This window comes from Haliaeetus leucocephalus, unplaced genomic scaffold (assembly GCF_000737465.1).
Source record: "Haliaeetus leucocephalus isolate CR32 unplaced genomic scaffold, Haliaeetus_leucocephalus-4.0 Scaffold180, whole genome shotgun sequence".
Taxonomy (NCBI): Eukaryota; Metazoa; Chordata; class Aves; order Accipitriformes; family Accipitridae; genus Haliaeetus; species Haliaeetus leucocephalus.
Window position 1 is genome coordinate 269,359 of NW_010972616.1, and position 19,013 is coordinate 288,371.

The following is a 19,013-nucleotide window of genomic DNA, read 5'->3' on the forward strand; positions in this document are numbered from 1 at the left end:
GAATTTCCATTCCTGAGGATTATGAAGTCCTGCCAACAGGTAAAATTTAAAATATGTATTTTTTTAATTGAATTTTAAACAAAACAAAACACCCAGTGTGGATACATAGGATCATGGAATGTCTCAAGTAGTAAGGGACCCATAAGGTTCATCGAGTCTGACTCCTGCTTCTAGCAGGACTACCTAAAACTAAACTGTACAGGCTTGGTGCTGTGACCACTTCCCTGGGGAGCCTGTTCCAGTGACCGACCACCCTCTTAGTGAGGAACCTTTTCCTGTGTCCAGTCTGAAGTTCCCCTCATGCAGCTTCATTCCATTTCGTCGTGTCCTGTCGCTGGTCACCAAAGAGAGGAGGTCAGCAGCTCCCCCTCCACTGCCCCCTTTGTGAGGAAGTTGTAGACTGCCATGAGGTCACCCCTCAGCCTTCTCTTCTCCAAGGTGAATGAGGTAAGTGACCTCAGCTGATCCTTGTAAGTCTTGCTCTTGAGACCTTTCACCATCTTGGTTGCCCCCCTCTGCACACACTGTAGTAGTCTGATGTCCTTCTCATACTGAGGCACCCAAAACTGCCCACAGTACTCAAGGTGGGGCCGCACCAGTGCAGTGTAGAGTGGGACAATCACCTCCCTCAACATGTTTCTTAATACAGCCTGTTCTGTGATTACCATATCATTTGTACCCTGGTATTGAACAGTGAAACTGTTTTTTTCTTGGCCATGTTTCTAATGCTTATCCAGTACCAGGTACTCTAATCCACCCAACTTTTAAAAAAGCCTTTAACACTTGTGAACAAGCTTGTCTAATTCCCTACCTTTACATAGTCTATTACTGTCACATCAAAGACAGGCTGTGAGATCAGCTAGACCCTCTGCTCTGCCTATATAGTCAAGCTATATTTTTGAGGGAACAGCAAAACTGTAACTAGAACTTCATGCTTTACATACTGGTGAATTCAGAGTGTGATTACATGGCTGTTTAAACTGACTTTTTTAAAGCCCAGCTGTCATCTTACCTTGCTTCATTAACACCAGCACTGGTGTCTTATTCCACCAGCTTGTCTGATCCCACTGAGCTGTTGACTTGTGGAAGGGGCTGAGGAGGTGAATTAATAATGTTCCTGGTTTTTGTCACTGAAGTGATTCATTGTGGGAGCTGAAAGTGCCAGCTGCAGGTGGTCTTGGGTGCCTGGCTTAAGCATGGGCTGCGGCAGTGTCCTCCACGTATTGGGGTGTACTGTTGTCTGCAGCTGTAAGCTAATAGGAAACTTAGAGTGCAGCGAGGAGGAAATGAGTAAAAAATGTACATATAACATTGGCTGTACTGGAGAGCTCTTGCTATGCTTTTGAAGAGCTTGCATTCTTGCTGCAGCATTAGTGGCTTGCTGTGATATGCTCATTCCCACCTTTTGCTTCTTTTGTGTAGCTTTCACTTAATATAGCCATATACATAAACATGCACACACACACAAGCAGTATATGCTGCCAGTGTGATAGTTGCAATGTAAAAGTAGGGACTTGCCCTGAAAGCTGGTTGAAGTACATCTGCCAGGCTGTGTGTTTCTGTGTTTGACTAATGGGAGAACAAATGGCAGTTACTCACTGCAGAGGTTACTATAATTCTGTCAGCTGAGATCTTTCAGTAAACTTAAACTGGATGTATAGCTGTCTCTTCCCTAAATTTAGCCAAAAGGGAAATTCATCTCAATTCCAGAGAGTGTTTCTAATGTAGGGCCTTTTTACATAGATAATCTTGGCAAAGAAAACAAACATTTTGGAAGAGTTCCTGAAGAGTTACTTAATGTTAATATTAGCTTTATTCTTTGAGAGGGAGGAGAAGGCAAGTGGCTTGGGGCGGGGGGGGGGGGGTTGGGGTTTTTTTGTTTGGGGTTTTTTTTCTGATATAGGGGATTTCAGTGAGGACCATATCCTTTTTCTGACAGAGATCAGTTTGGAAGACAGAGTTGTGGTTTTTTATCATAGGGGACAAAAAGTTAATTTTACATGAGATTTTCTTGGTCTTTTGTCATTTTTTATAGATGGTAAAGTCTGTAGTCTGAACTGAAGTTCTGTTTTACTGCATACATTGTTGATCACAGAAAATTTTGAATCTATAATTGCCATTTTTCATAGGGTTTATAATGAAATAACAGGCTGCAAGGTTCAATACACTGAAATTTTTAGGGCTCACAGTTTGGAATGCCAGACCTCAGTACTAATGCTGTTCAACCTGGCCCTGTAGATCTTTCTGTAGACAGTCATCCTGTTCCTAAACATAAGTCTGTAATACTGATCCTGTTAATGGTCTAAATACTTGCCTAGAAACTGAGATACCTCAGAAGTCCATACACTTTTTTAAAATGTCAGCTTTCTAAGAATGTCTGTGTATAATGATGAATATATAAATACTTATAAACTGGAAAGTTTCTGAATTTTAAAAAGAAAATTTATGCAGTGGTTGCACCTCAGTTTATTTTAGTGAGTCAGACTTCTATGCTTCAGGGAGAAAATGGCAGCTTGCAACCCTAGGAGAGAGAATCCTTGGCAGAATTTTTTGTTTCTTTGCTTTTAATTTCAAGGTAGGGCAAACCCTGATCCTCCTGACTATATTTCTCTTCCACATGGATATGCATCTTTTTGTCTTATGAGTGTAAACAAAACTACTTCGTGTCAATAAAACACCTGCTTAAACTCTATAATTAATGGGTAACCTTATGTCTCATTGGTATTTTCTATGAAGTTTGTAGGTTTAAAACATTGCATTGAGTTTAATTTAAAGGAGAACAATCTTATTTAACCACTGGTTTGACTTAATCTGTGAGAGGAAATGATGGGGACATGCATTTTCTCTACCTGTTGCCAGGTTTATGGTATGCACCTGTGGCTACAGAATTTCCTTGTTGCTGATTGTTCTTTGTTAGCTTCTGCCTTCTCTTGCTTTCAGCTGGGCTGAATTCAACCAAAAACTTGGTCAAGTTGAGGTTAAAAAGTATTTGTAAGGCTAAAGGAAATCATTTATTGTGATTCACAATAGCTAATTGCTGTTGACATTACCATGATTACAAGAAGGACACCATTGTTTTTGCCCAGCTGATTTTTGAGAGTTCTGGCTGCTGACAGGCTCTGGTTTAGGTGTCTGAGAAATGGAAATGAGGAATTGGGGAGAAAATTTGTTACATGCCCTGTGTGGAATCTTACTTCACAAAATGTTTGGATACATAAGTAACTTTTAAAGATTTTTTTTTTTTTTTTTTTTTTAATATGTGAACCTATGGTCAAGGAAGGAGAACAACTTTATTGCCTTCTTCTTCCTCCACCTTTGGATTCTAGCAGCAGTGTTGAAAGGTAATGCTCAACTTACGGGCTGATAAAAGTAATCTTTATTACCTAGTTATGTCCCTTAATATTGTCTAGGCTACCACATGATCTTTTGAGCAAGGTTGTCTACAACAAGATTCATCTGGAGTGGTGTTTAAATATTTTTTTTTTAAATTGAAATCCTGTCTTGAAGAAGCTGTAGGCAGTAAATACCATCTTGACTTGGAAAGGTAAAATGTGGAGTATGCATACCTACATCCTAGATTTCCCAATTTTGCACTTCTCATTCCTCCTTTAATGTAATGTGCATGAGGCATGTGATGGGTCAGTCTCTCCCCATCCCCAGTATCAGAGGATGTTTTGGTCTTGTGAAGAGGCAAGGGTGACCACACAGGGCATCTACAAAACCAAGTGTGACTTCATGCATGGGAACCTGTGGAAATAGAGAGAGATGTTTCCTTGCAGGTACAGAGCTCTGCAACTTCTCTCCAGCTTTGCAGGGTTTGTCAGACAGGAGGTAAGCTCTCTCTGGCATTTAGGGTTTTGAAACAATAGATAAATGAATAGGTATGCTAGGAAGCAGTAAAATCCAGGCGCAGCAGCACTGGAGTAGAAGACAGGAGCTAGCTGAGTTTCTCAGATGGAAGGCATAATCTTTACATGTCTGGTAACTGCTCTGTGATGGCTGATTTATCTGTGGTGTCTGGAAATGATCTGTTTGTAGTTAAAAGTCTTAAAATTAAGAAAGGTCGCTAGACCCTTGTTATAGCAAAAATGCTGCTTGCTTACCAGCCATCCAGTTTACTGTACTCCATATAAAGCAGAAGCTTGAAGTTAGAAGTTGAAGTTAGAGCCGTACCGCTTTCACATTAAAACCTCATTTCTTACAGTGTATCTTTGTGGTGGGTTAGTCTTGGTTAAGGGCTGAACTCCCACCCAGACGCTTGGTCACTCACTCTGCCTACTCAACAGGGCAGGGGGAGAAGATAGGATGAGAAGGCTCAGGGGTCAGGATAAAGACAGGAAGATTGCTTACCAGTTAACGTCATGGGAAAAACAGACTCAACTTGGGGAAAATTAATTTAATTTGTTGCAAATTAAAATAGATTTGGGTAAAGAGAAAAAAAAAACAAAACAACATCAACCCTAGACACCACCTTCCCATGCTCAACTTCAGTCCTTCATTCAGGACTTATCTCTGCCACCTCCCTGAGTGGCACAGGGGGATGGGGAATGGGGTTTGCAGTCAATCCATAACAGCTCCTCGCTGCCACTCCTCCCTCCTCACACTTTCCCCCACTCCAGCATGGGGCCTCTCCGTGGGCTGCAGGGAAATTCCTTTTACAGCGCCTGGAGCACCTCTTCCCCTCCGTCTTTGACCTTGGTGTTCACACTGCAGTTCTCACAATTTTTTTTTCCCTCACCTCCTCTGCCTGTGCAGTGTTTTGTCCTTTCTGAAACCTGTTCTTTGTGAGGTGGCACCATCTTGCCTGAGGGGCTCAGACATGTCCTGCGGTGGGTCCATTGGAGCTGGCTGGATCCAGCTGTGTCCGACACGGGGGAGGAGTCCCTGGCCCTTCCTCACAGAGGCCACCCCTGCCACCCAAACCTTGCCACCTGTACCCATTATAGTTTTCCTTCAGTTCACTTTAGTTGAAAGCAAAGACTGCTGCATATACATATTTATGGAATGTCAGCTGCCTGCAGAGCCTTCTCTGCCGGTGGGATGAACTTTCAAGTGTACTAGACATTGTTGAGGACAAGAGAAAGAGGGCTAAGGACTCAGGTGCCATAGTGTGTAAGCAGCCATAATAGAACAAGTTATGCCATTTTCTGAGGGGCTTGCATTGTGTTTGCATGGAAACTGAAAGATGTGATTTACTCATTAAATAGAGGATGACAGTGTGGTTTAATTAACCTATCCCCCATTGAGAAGAAACATGGATACTATTTGTTGGAGAAGTCTTATTCTACCAATGTGATTTGCAGTTCTTAGATAGGTGAGACTCTCTCTGTCTCTGTTGGTAATGTTTGACTGACATGCTTTCTCTCTTATAACAGATCATGGTAATGTCGGATGGCACATCGTTCTCTTCAGGACAGAGCCTTCATCTACCCAGCCTTCCCAGTAACTCCCTGTCTTTTTCTGAAGTGAAGAAGAAATCATCTCATGGGCCAAAGGTGAGACTTGTTTTGCTAGAAGATACTTGAGCCAGTGATGCTTTTGCTGGGAAGTAACTTGAGAAAAAGTATTTCTAGGTATTTTTGCAATCTCATTATGTAGTCCAGTGGTAATACATCTTGACATTTCTTCGTTGTGAACTTACTGTTTGCCACATGAAAATAATGCAGAACAAGGATGGTTGTGAGAACAGGTGCCAATGAAGGTACTGCTTTTCTGGATTTTGTACATGCACAGTTGTTTTCCTCCTTTCCCAGGAGGAATTCTAATGGTCTGTTGTAGTATTAGGGGGTTGTGATGATGGAAGTGTGATCTACAGAAATATAAAGAACATGAGAAAATGCTATAAGAATTGTTTCCTTTATTAAGTATTTTCTAATACTTTTCATGATAATTGTGTAGAGTGAAACTTGAAGTAGTGTTCTTTAGGATTTTTAATTTTGTTTAAATTTCAGGGGTTAATTCTTTACTAGGTGTTTCAAAACCAGCAATGTGTCATCAGTCTCTAGGACATCAAATTGAATCCCCAAACTAGAACGCAGTGAACTAGAACACATAGTCCAATGAACCTTTTGAGTAATATAAATGGACCTTTCTGAAATGGCAGATAATTTCTTCAGTTTGACAAAATGAATGAATGGTGTGGAAGAATAAAGAGCATCTTATTATGTATTCAAATAAGAAATGCAACACAATTACTTATGTCGTAAATTAATTAACGTATATGCCTTGTGTCCGTTCTGTTAAATTGTTTGGGGTTTGATTTTCTTTCTTAGCTTCTTGTTAATTTGAAAAGTGTTACTTAATCTTGCAGTGCACATACCGCAAGGGGCAACACTCCTTTTTATCAATAACTTTCATGTTCTGTAGCTGTACCAAATCTTGTAAGAACTTTCAGGTAATGAATTATGGGTATGCCTAAGTGTGTCCATTGATAAGAATGTGTCACAACAGTAAGGATATAGGGGAGGGTGGGGGGGAAAGGGGGGAGTTCTTTGACATGTTTCTGCCTGGTTTGCATTGCACCTGAGTGCCTCACTATCTCTAATGCAGGTCTTCCTGTGACATTTAAAGGATACATGGATGTGTGATTATTTTTGTTTTCTTAATGAGGAGCTGAGGTAGATTGAATCTGAGGATTAGACTGAAGGTTCTTACTCTGACATGCTAAAATGACTGCTTATTGCCTAAAATGGAAAGCAACTGGCTATACCAGGTGCTCAAGCAAGGTGCTGAAGATAACTGACTGCTTAGACTAGGATGTATCTCCATCTACTTGGATACTAGAAGATGAATTACTTCGACACTTTACCATCTATAAGAGGGGTTCTTGTGAGGTTGAGTAGCTCTCTAGAGTTCAGTTTCCAATCACCCATGTCTTGCATTGCTCGCCAACGTAGGCATACTGAGGCTTGGCCTATAAATAAGCAACCCAAACACCTGCAAAAGGACTTCAGGGAGGTACAGATATGATACCAAGTCCTACACTAATGCTCCATCTAGTAACTGTACACCATGGTAAGTCTTGAATCTCCAGTGTAAATTTTTTCATAAGCAAGTGCTAATCTGGGATGTCATTTTCTGAACTATATTCGGACAATGAACTTTTGTCTGTTGTAGAAACCTGACAAGTGTGGAGTGTGGTTGGGGTGAAGCAGGGTGAAGGGAGTGTTGCATGTTTGCTGCACTCATAAATCTTTCGAAATCTTTCATTTTTGCTGAAGCAACCCAACAATGTGCAGCCAGTTTGACCCACAGCAGGAAGTTACAGGAGTCAGTAGGAGGTTAGATGTGCATCACATCTCAGGATTGTATTCAATATCTGTAAAATTGTTACCCAGGAATGTTTTTTAACTATTCGGTTTCGAAATAGGGATGATGAGCAACAATGCTGTGTATTTGAAATAATTAATTTTTCAGCCTTGTATGCTGTTCACTGGAGTTTTTAGTAGTGGGAAGAGATGTTATATCAATACAGTGTTTCTTGACAGTTGGTGTGAATATTCGGTTTTTCCTTTCCCTGCCAGCAATCTTTGTCTGTTCCTGTCCAACTTAAAAAAACAACACTAATGAGCAACTGTTCTTGTATATCATAAAGAAAGAGTTGTAAATACCTGCCTTACTGAGAATCATCAGCTGATTTTGAGAAATGGAAACACAAAGTAACCTTGGGTTTGGTATAGCAAAAAAGTTTGATTTTGTTGTTATAAATCCTGGGAGCTGAGAACCATTGGAATTTTGTCTTAAGGGGTTTTGTTTTGGTTGGGGTGCAGGAGTATTCCAGCCAACGTGTAAATAGATTTTTGGTTTTGTCATTTGGAATAATCCCAGTGATGGCACAACTTTGGTGTCCAAATTTCATTTCAATATGCCTCTAGAATAGGAGCTGTAGAAAGGTATTGGTAGTTCTTGCGTGTAAGTTGTCTGTACCAAAACTGTGGGTGCATGTACTCCAGGTGTCTGTCCCGGATGATTTGGGGATTTTTCTGCTGCAGCAATAGCCCTTTGATGTGCTTAGCTTGGTTTTGGTTTGTTTTGTGTCTGTGAATACCAAAGTCAACTCTGAGGTCAGTTTTAAACTCTGAGTATGGAAAACGAGAACTTAAGAATATTTGCTTACCCATTTGCCATTACAAAGCACCACACAGACTTTCTGGTTAGAGGAGAATTGCACTCAAGACAGTAAAACTAGTGCAATGAAGTGGTATTGTTGGTTTAGCATTCACTTATAAAAAAATACAATGCAGTATGAAGAGAGAACTGTCACTTTGCTTTCTGTCACATCCTCTTCTGAAATATGTATTAAAAACCATACATGTTTGTATTTCTGAAGTTCCATGATTTTGTGTTTAATTTAATGGAGATGGTATTAATGAGCCCCAGTGTTATGATTCTAAAACAAAGCTTTAGTCTTGGAAATGCAGAGGACAGGCAGAAATGCATGAAACCTTACTTTATGCATTTTTTCAGAATGTAAAAATATCTGCAGGCTACCTGCAGATGTTGTGTTGCTTTTAAATCAGTTGTATTACTGTGCCTGTTTGTATTACGTAAATACAACATGTACAGAATACAGAGAAACAGCTTGATTAGTTTTGTTGAGGTGATTATGTCTTTTGGAATGAGCTGTAGTGTCAGCTGCAGTGAAATGAGGTTTACTTTATAAACAAAAACCCAAAAGCTCTTATTCCCGTGTGTGACCAGAAAAAAGAAAAATTATTTTATGCTCCCTCTTTTGGCTTTTTCTGTCAAACAAGTGAGCCTTGTAATTCTCCATCTGCTTCTAATTCTCCTGATGTCATTGGTTATAATAGTTTGGGGGGCTGGACAAGCTGAAGTGTGGAAAGCCTTGTAAACATGAAATATAGTAATAATCTGTGAGAAGAACTAGTAGCAGGTAAATTCATCTCCAGCATGCAGCTAGCAAGTGGAATAATACCATAGTATTTGTGGAGGTTTTCAAAATATTGTGTGTGGGGCGCTTCCCAAATCAGTTAGTGTTTCAATAATAAACACATTTGTATTCAACAGAAATCTGAATTTCCTTGAGGAAGTAATTCCTTTTTAGCTATCTTCCTCCTCTTTTAAGAGCAGGAGGCATATTTGAGACTAATTCCAGTCTATTGGCTCAAGATGGACACATTATTTCAATAGGCATAACATTTGAAGAAATGCTTTTTTTATTACAAATTAAAATAATGCATGTTTTTATGATCACTAATACTAAATTTGTAGACTAAACCGAGACTACAGTAGACTGGCATGGTCATGCCAGTGTGCTCAGTTTAATGACTTCATAAAATTTAATGAACCTCTCATCACTCCCCACAACTGCTTCATTTGCTAATTAGGTTCCTAATGTCTGTCAGCAACTGGAGTTGTTTGAAATGATTTCCAGAGGATACTGCTTATTCAAACTCATGTTCAACAAAAGTGGGAATTCCTTTTTGTGGTGTGAAGTCAGAATCCAACCCTGCAAAATATACAGGGCGTTCAACACCATTTTTTGCCTTGTAGTTACAGAAGTGTTTTAACCTGCAAATGTGTTACCTGTTGAGGAGCTGTCATGGTCCATTTGGATCTCTCAAATTCACAGGACACTGTACTCTGTGATTTAAACTTTATTGCATGAGCCATTAAGAAATACAACAAACAAACATGACAGACAGGGCTCAGTCCCCTTTGCCCAGACTAGTCTATCACATGAATTCACTTATTCACCACTCAAGTCATAAGGTATCATAATTTATAACATGTTACTCTTAATCCATGCTCTTAGGAACAAAAACAACAAAAAAATTAGTTACCTACCTGACAGTGAGAGTGCTCATCCTTCTTTCTCCGTCACAGTGGGGGTGTCCCCTGGATCAAACCAGGAGGCATGAAAGCTTCAGCAGTCCAGCTGCTGATGGATCTACTTCAAAAGCTTTTTTTGTATTGTAAGATGATGTTTTATACCTTCGGGCTTGGAGGTTTGGTTTATATAATTTCTGTAAGTTAGTAGATTCTGACAAAACTGCTAGGCAAAGATAATGGTTGCAGGAGACAGGAATTTGCAGGAGAACATGGCTGCATAATGGCCCTTTAGCTCTTTCTGGCCACCTGTCCTGCCTACGTGATGATCTTGCTGCTCCCAGCATACATCAAGGCCTTAGAATGAGCTGTGTTAACCAAAATCTGAGCAGTTGAATGCAACAGTCACAGTAGCCACATTTAATCCCCATCAGCCTTCCACATTCATCATTAGGTTTGATATAATTTTACCAGTGAATATATTTGGGTTTTTTTCTGTCTTACAGATTTTATGTTCCTCCTGCTATTTCCTCTAAGTCATTGTTGGCTTCTGTTAAGGTCATTGCAGAAACTGAGGAAATAAGAAAAGATACTTTTTTTACTTAGAGAATGAATGCAGATACAAAAGTAATGGGTTGGCTGTCTTAATGAAAGAGTAGCTCTCAAAGCATGGCAGGGTTGTGTAAATATGTCTATATCATAAGTATATCATATACTTTGCTTTCTATGAAAACTTCAGCTTCCATGTTGTAGAAAGAGGAAAGAAGTTTGGTTTTAAAATTGTAAAGACAAGAAAGATCTCAAGTTCCTATTGGTTTTAATACTACTGCGCCCCAGGACTTATTTCACAGTTCTTATCTGTTGGAAAACCACTAAAATGAGTCTCTCCTTTTGGAGCAATTTAAAATACCTGGTAAGGAGACCAGTAAGAAGCATAAGGACTCCATCTAGCTTATTAATGGCACATATTTTATTCTTCCCCAGGGCAACACTTACAGGTCTGGCATGATAGAACAAGATGTGAAGATAAAAGCATTAATACTTACTTCATATGGCAACCTTTGGGGCTGGTCTTGGATCAGACAAAATACAGAGCTTTTTTTAAATTATTATTATTTTAAAAAAATTTTAAAACAAAACAAAACACCAGGAAGGGAGTTTTGACTAAAGTAAAAGATCTCAAGGAATGATTCATACTTTTTTATTTTTGTTTTTTAATTGCTGGCCTGGGAAATGAGGAAGTGCCTTATGTTCAGACATTCAAACGTCATCATAATATTGTTCATTGTTGATGCTTCTGCTTGTTGTTAATGTTGATGCATATATATTATATAGATATATAGTTAGATTTCCAAATGTGACTCAAAAATACATTTGCAGTGCTGATGCAAGAAACACCTGAACAAAAAGCACAATTGCATAATTTGTGCAGCACGGTGTGAAAATTCAGTGTTTCACTAATTAGTTAAGATAATGAGAAAGGAGAAACAGTTCAAAGTAATTATTTTTAATTAATTGTTTCCATTTCCACCTGTTGCTACAGAGGAGAAGGGAGATACTGCTCTTTTTGCGCATATGATATGTGCAAACCGTTCAGGTCCTGCAGCATTGAATACTGGCTTAACATGTCCTGATTGGACAATTCATAAGTAGTTACCTGCCAACAGAGAGCACACAAGTGGATGTATTCTCCATCTTTGTTTCTCCTCTTGTTGATACAATTTTCATTAAACAGGCTCATTCTGCTTTGTCTTGTTGGGTGGGGTTTTTTTCACAGCAGTTCTAACAATTGTATTTCTAAAATTACTCAGCCCCTGTGGAGGTTGAGGCTGGCCATGTCATGCTTTGGTCCTTCAGTTTCCAGCGCAGTGCTGCAGTCCTATCTGCATTGTGGATAAAATGGTGGTGGTGAAGTAAGGGGGAAGAAAAGCTCTGCAGTTCTATAAATCCATGGCAGTATTAGACAGCCAGACATACCGCATCTACATATGTACCAGAGGGTTGTTGTGCTTTAACTCCAGTGGGCAGCTGAGCCCCACGCAGCCACTCGCTCACTCCCCATCGGTGGGGTAGGGGAGAGAATCAGAAAGGTAAAAGTGAGAAAACTCACAGGTTGAGGTAAAGGCAATTCAATAGGGAAAGTGACAATTTAATAGGGAAGGCAAAAGCTGTGCACACAAGCAAAGCAAAACAAGGAATGCATTCACTGCTTCCCATCAGCTGGCAGATGTTCAGCTATCTCCAGGGAAGCAGGGCTCCATCATGAGTAATGGTTACTTGGTAAGACAAATACCCCAAGTCCAAATGTCCTCTCCTTCTTCCCCCAGCTTTTATTGCTCAGCATGACATTGTATGGTCTGGAATATCCCTTTGGTCAGTTGGGGTCAGCTGTCCTGGCTGTGTCCCCTCCCACCTTCTTGTACACCTCCAGCCTCCTTGCTGGTGGGGTGAGAAGCAGAAAAGCCTTTGGCTCTGTGTCAGCACTGCTCAGTAAAAAAAAAAACCAACCAACAAACAAACAGTTTCATTCAGTAATGAAAATATCTTGGCATTATCAACACTGTTTTCAGCACAAATCCAAAACATAGCCCCATACAAGCTACTGTAAAGAAAATTAACTTTGTCCCAGCCAAAACCAGTGCAAGGGTGTCATGGTTTAAGCCCAGCCAGTAACAAAGTACGACACAGCCACTCGCTCGCTCCCTGCTCCTGGCCACAGTGAGAAGAGGAGAAATTATAAAGAAAAGCTTGTGGGTCGAGACAAGGACCGGGAGGGATCACTCCCCACTTGTGGTCACAGGCAAAAAAACCAGACTAAACTTGGGGAAAAAAGCAAAATCAGTGTGTTAGCAGTCAAATCAAAACAGGATAATGAGAAATAAAACCAGACTTAAAACATTTTCGCCCCACCCCTCCTTCATTCCTGGCTCAACTCCACTCCGGGTTCTCTCTCCCTCTTCCCCCCAGCAGCGCAGGGGGACGGGGAATGGGGGTTGGGGTCAGTTCATCACACCTTGTCTCTGCTGCTCCTTCCTCCTCAGGGGGAGGACTCCTCACTCGTCCCCTGCTCCAGCATTGGGGTGCCTCCCATGGGAGACGGTTCTCCACGAACTGCTCCGGCGTGGGCTCCTCCAGGGGCTGCAGGTTGAGCCTCTGCTCCCCCGCTCCCCTCCGTGGGCTGGGGGACACAGCCTGCCGTCTCACCACGGGCTGCAGGGGCATCCCCTCCTCCCCTGCTCCTCCTCCCCTCCTTCCGCACTGACCTCGGTGTCTGCAGAGGGGTTCCTCTCACATTCCGATCCCCCTACTCACTGCAGGTTCCCCTTCTCAAACCTGTTCTCCCACAGGCGCTACCACCGTTGCTAATGGGCTCAGCCTTGGCCAGAAGCACGTCCGACTTGGAGCCAGGGAAGCTTCTAGCAGCTTCTCACAGGAGCCATCCCTCTAGCCCCCTCCCCTGCTACCAAAAAAAACCCCACACCACACAAACTCATAATAAAGAGTCGAAAAAGAAAAGTAGATTCTTAGCACTGTAGAATGGTAAGTGTGGATTGCTAGAAAATAAAACAGAGCTAGGATTTGTAGATGAATTTTAAACAGGTGAAAGCGTATCCAGTCTTACAGAGATGAGAGAATTTTGGGCACCACTTCGGTCTGCAGCTTGCAAAGGACTTGGATGAATAAGTAACCAAATTAATTGAAAGTCAAACCCTGAAGTGCATTTGTAGTATTTATACTAATTAGCACCCTTTTCAGTAGGTTCCCCTTTCCAATAATGCTTTCTTTGCATAGAAATTATATTGGAAGAATACTTTATTGTAAGTATTGTTCATTGTTTTCTCTTTCAACCTAAGAATTTCATTAAAACTGTGATTCTAGAACTGTGTATTGGGACACTCCTAATTAAACATATTCAAAGTTCTGACAAGTACTGTCAATCTTTTTGTCCTAAGGAGGAGTAACTAAAGCTATAAGATGTATAGTTGCCAGCAAGTAAGGTGTGAGCATGGGAATCTTTGGCGTACTGCAAGTATATAGTCTATATAATTTCCCTAAAGCTATTCCTGTTCTGCCAGTCATGAATTTGATCATTTGAGAGTTGGAGGGTGTGATACTGGCATAACATGTAGCACTTAGGGAATATCTTGCTTTGAAGAAGTGTTTCCAGGGTTCATGGGCTAACAATCTTGCAGTTTTTTAGCAGGAATAAAACTTTACATACTTTTATTTTTGAGGTTAGTATGGGTTCTTTTTTCTGTTATTTTAAGCTTGGTATTGTTAATGAAGTCCTATTCAGTATAAATCTCTATCTAGAGTTAGGATTTTTACAAATGTCACGATACATCAGGTTTCATGCCTAATTTTTTTTTTCCGGGGTTTTAGTATTTTCAGTTTTATACCAGTTAAACCTCCGTTCTGGGTAAAGGGAAAAGAAATCAGTGGGTATATGTAATATATTTGTCGAAGTGTTTCTTTCTAAGAGTTTCTCAGATGCTAGGCAATATATAGATAGAAATGCTTACAATCAGCTTGGAAGAAAGAAAGCAACCTAAACTTGTTCACTGTAGGTTTCTGTAAATTGAAATGTCACTTTGCAGATTTGAAGTAGTGTAAAAATGAAGTTTGTTTCTGGAGAGAGTGCTACAGGTGTTTAGTGTTTATAACACTGCAGTTAGACTACTGGGTATTTTTGAGATGCTGAATGCCCACTGCTTGCAGTTTCAGTGAAAGTGGGCAGTGCTGGAGCTATCTTCATCTTTTGAAAATTCCTGGGTGTTAATTCTCAGAAGAAAGGATCCCATATGACCTATTCCAGATAGTTCAGTTCCCTTATTGCTGGTTCTAGTTGCAGATCACCACCTTCCTTGCCATTTTGACTTTTCAGATTCAACTGAGTGAGGAATGATACTGTTCTGCTCTTTCTGCTTTTGCCTGTTCTATAGGACCTCTGAGTCATCACCACTGTCTCAGAAACCCATCTCACTTATAACAGTTGAATTTAAAAAAAATGCAATGAAATACTCAGCAGAGACAGCGGCAGTAAATACAAAGAAGAAAGCTTTTTTTACTAAAGGAGGTTTTCCAGAAAAAGACATTGACTGCTGAGATGCCATAGCCAGGCTGGACCCAGAGTTGTTACTGTGTATGAGGAAAAGGATCTGGCAAAAGCTGGAGAGAAGATCACAGCTGAGAAGTCAAACTTTGTCTGAAATGTCATCAGGATGCACATATTTTGCTCTCATCCTGAAGTAATTCTGTTGATAGCATATAGCTCATATCCTCATCTTTTCCTTATGATTTTTTTTCTTTCTTTCTTTTTTTTTTTTTTTTTCTGGTAGCTACTGGTCATGGTTAACATTTCCTAAACTGTCTTTATGTTCACCTTAAGCTGTTTCTTAAAAAAAATAAATCTAGTTCTTAAGATAAAAACTAACTTGTTTTGCAGATATTGACAAGCAGTGGTAACTGCTCATGTTCCACCACTTTGTTACAGAGAAGTTGACCAAAGTCATGGGGTTTGTATCTGTTTTTATACAGGTATTTGCAGTTTCTTGTTTTCAAACTGCAGTTCCAAGTTTTTAATATGAATCCTGTGTCCATATTGTGTCTGTTATTTGGAGGATTCTTTTTATTTTCTTTTTCTTTTTTTTTTTTTTGGTAAGTAAAATTTTGCGTCTGCTTTTTGCAGGACCCGACTAGGATTCTGAACACAAATAGCAGCAGCAGCAGCAGTAGTAACTGTTTTTCAAAGATACACAAGTTAACAAAGGATCACAAGGAAAAAACTTCTAGAGACTCAAAAGAACATAAAAGTGCCTTCAAAGAACTTTCCAGGGAACACAACAAATCTTCCAAAGAATCCTCTAAGAAACCCAAAGAAAACAAACCACTAAAAGATGAAAAAATAGTTCCTAAAATAGCATTCAAGGAACCCAAACCCATATCCAAGGAGCCAAAATCTGAAAACACTGCCATCCTTACCATAACAGGTGGGCAGCAGCAAGAAAAGAAGACTCCCACAAAAAGGCCCTCTGTTCTGGACTGTGATGAACCTTCTGCAAAAAAGAGAAAAAAAAGTGGTTCAGATTCGTTTTTTAAAAGTTTTTCTAGTGCCCCACCACTGATTCTTACTTGTTCAGCTGAAAAAAACCAGGCAAAGGATAGATCTCAACTCAAGGTGGGGAGAGTCAAAATTGAAAATGATGCATTGGAAAGGAAGACGCCTACCCTGCCACCATTTGATGATATTGTAGATCCCAATGATTCTGACATGGAGGAAAACATGTCCTCCAAATCTGAAGTAAGTGGTGTTTGGTTTTGCTTCATATGTGTTGAGTATTCCCAGTCTGTGGGATTGTGCACCATATTTGTATGTTCCCCTTCCTTTCTCTTGTCTACTGGCAGATTGTTCAAACTGAAGGATGCTGACTGCTGGCTGTTTGAACTTGTGCATGTTCTAGTTGTATTGTATTGCCTATTCAAGTCTAGTCAATTTATAAATCTGTCAACATTATGACAAATGAGCATATGGGAGTTGGCTATAAATAATATTGCTCTTTTGATCTTGTTCTTTTGAATTTCATGCTTCTTGTGAGAGAAAAGGAAGTTCATCTAAATGCTTGTATTTTACACCCTAAGTCTTTGTGTTCAGGTGTTAAAGAATTCAGTAAATTCAGGAAAGGGTTGCAGTAAATCAGAGTGTTATTTGTTGTTTTTCTGCTAGAAAGGGCAGTTCTGTGAATGATTGCAGTTTTGTGGAGGAGGAGGAGTTCCTAGAATCCCCACTCTGATGAGGAGAATCTATCCAAAGTAACAGGCTTACCTAACAAGAAAGACTATTTTTATGAAAGTTTGATTTCCTGAAAATATTTGTCTACTGTGCCTGCCTGAAAATATTTGCCTACCATGCCTGCTCATGTGTTTCATGCATCATTTGCTCTTGATAATTAGGATTTTAATCATTTTCCTAGCAGACTTCAGTTTTCAGAAGCATCTTCTGTAGAGAGATGAGTCGAGAAGGGAAGGCTTGTTTGGTGCCTTTATTTGTGCTTATGGCAAGAGGTAGTGTGAATAGTAGAGGGGAATTCTTCCCAGCCATGCCTGTTCAGTTCTCTCATTTTTCTGTTTTTTTTTGGTTTTTTGTTGTGTGCCTCTGTTACTGCTATCAAATTCATAGCCCTGCTTACCCTCTCTGGAAAAGACAATAAATACCCTGCTGTGGGGAGGTGTCAACATTAGGTTTATACTTTATAGAAACTTGCCACAAGGGAGAAGGTAATTTATTTCTGAAGTGACCTTTTAATGACTGTTCCCTTAGGGCCTGCAAACGCTGTAAAATTCAGAAGGTATGGAATAGGACAGGCTCTGCTTTACAGCGTGGTACTGGTGATACTGTGGTTGGGGTGGCATTCCTGTTTCTGGCTTAGAACTTATGAATTAGTCTTTAAACCTGAAAATATTCACATTTCTCAGTCTTGGTGTGAATTAACTTCTAATGTCTTTAAAATAAGCTGAATCTTCTATTTTAATTTATGTCAGTACCCTTAAGACTTGCCACCTACCCTCGGTATAGCCAGCTAATGAGCATGGATTTTGCTTTCACATTTCCTGTTCATTCAAATAGGTGCCATGTAGTGGCACATACACTTTTACTGGCAGTAGTGGTTCTCCATTTTTCTTCAGAGACAAAAGAATTAAGAGGAGCAACTGCAACGTAACTGAAATTTTACAAATGCAGGCACTACAGAGGTGTGTGCTGCATAGCAGCTTGCAGATAGCTGATATGTGAAGGATATGGATGGTGATTAAAACTGATCCTTTTTAATTGTTGTCATGTTTTTCTTCTTGTTGTCTTGCAGCCTCTTGCCCATTATGAATGGTATAATGGGTACACCCTTGTGTTTTTCATAGGATGACACAAATCCACTTGCAGTGCTGTTTGTCTTCTACCTGCAGTTGACCTGCAGGACCTAAGGAGTTCTTTAACTCTGTACTACAGCAAAAAAAGCAGATTCAGGGTTTTCTAGTTCTGCTCAAAGAGAAGCAGATCCTGCTGGTCTGGATTCTGGTATATTTTAATGTTGATATCCTGGATCATGGAACAGATAAGTCTTCAGTGGGAAGGCCAGTGTGGTCCACGTCTGTATTGGTGAAAAGGATGTCTGCCACTTTGGGACTATGGTCATTAATAAATCAGGCTTAGTATGGCTCTGGTCAGTGACTGGATACTATTTAGAAAGTCAATAGTACACTTTTTTTTAGAAAAGGTATGTAGAAAACCTGGAATAATTCCCTAAGGTGCCTGTGGTTTCACACCATTCTTTGTGCTATGGGAGAAAGAGCTGGGCAGCCTGGTTAATGAGTGTCTGCAGAATTTCAGAGAGTCATTTCTTCTACACTTCATTAGTTTTAACCAGGGAGCCTAATGAAAGGTGAACAAGCAGTGTTAATAGAGGTAAATCTATATGTTGGATAAAATAGTTTGAACTTGTTGTATGTGTTGGTGGGTTTCTAAGCATTTCTGGAAAAGGAGTAGATTTTACAGCTAGATCCATAAGGGGTATATCCTATAAATATAGACATATACAGAAAAAAAAACAAAGTGAAAAGTTGCAGTGTTACACAGTAGTGGAAGTGAAAATATGACAATGCTTTTGCTATACAGAAACAGTTATTTCAGGTCTGTTAATGCTTCATGATACTAACCAACATAGCTGTCTGAAGCTGGGAAGATACTTCTTCAGTGGCATGTTCTGGCATAATAATATGCTATAAAATTCAGTCTAATGTTATTTCTTACTCTGGTACAGTTACAGTAGTGGGTATTGTAGCATTGATGAACAAAGAATGAATCATTATTTAGGAGTATATTCAGTGGTAAGGTATCCAGGCTTTACTCTTAAAGTGGCTTTAAAAAAGCAAAACCACAAAACCAAACTCTGCAAATTTGGGTTAGATATAACAAATCAGATTACAAATCAATACCTAAAAGAAAATTGTTAGGATACCACAAAAATATTAACTTTGAGTCAAGTGCCGTTTTTCTAGTTTAAGTTACGTTTATGACATAGTGCAAACCTAATACTGTATGAATTATAATAAAATTATGAATAACTTTGCTAAGAATTTTGTGAGGACAATATTTTCTTCACTCCGTGGAGTAAGAGATGTTCTCATTCTTAAACACACGTCCTGAAACGGTGACTGTTTGCTTTCTTGGTATT

General features: G+C 39.8%; 1 protein-coding gene across 1 annotated transcript in view; it reads left to right on the plus strand.

Moving 5' to 3' along the window:
- MLLT3 (myeloid/lymphoid or mixed-lineage leukemia (trithorax homolog, Drosophila); translocated to, 3) overlaps window positions 1-19,013 on the plus strand; it is a 134,835-nt gene that overhangs the window by 82,788 nt on the left and 33,034 nt on the right. Inside the window, exons 4-5 of the mRNA XM_010564457.1 lie at window positions 5,376-5,495; window positions 15,479-16,090. Of these exons, the coding sequence (XP_010562759.1) occupies window positions 5,376-5,495; window positions 15,479-16,090 (732 nt within the window). The remainder of the gene's footprint in view (window positions 1-5,375; window positions 5,496-15,478; window positions 16,091-19,013) is intronic.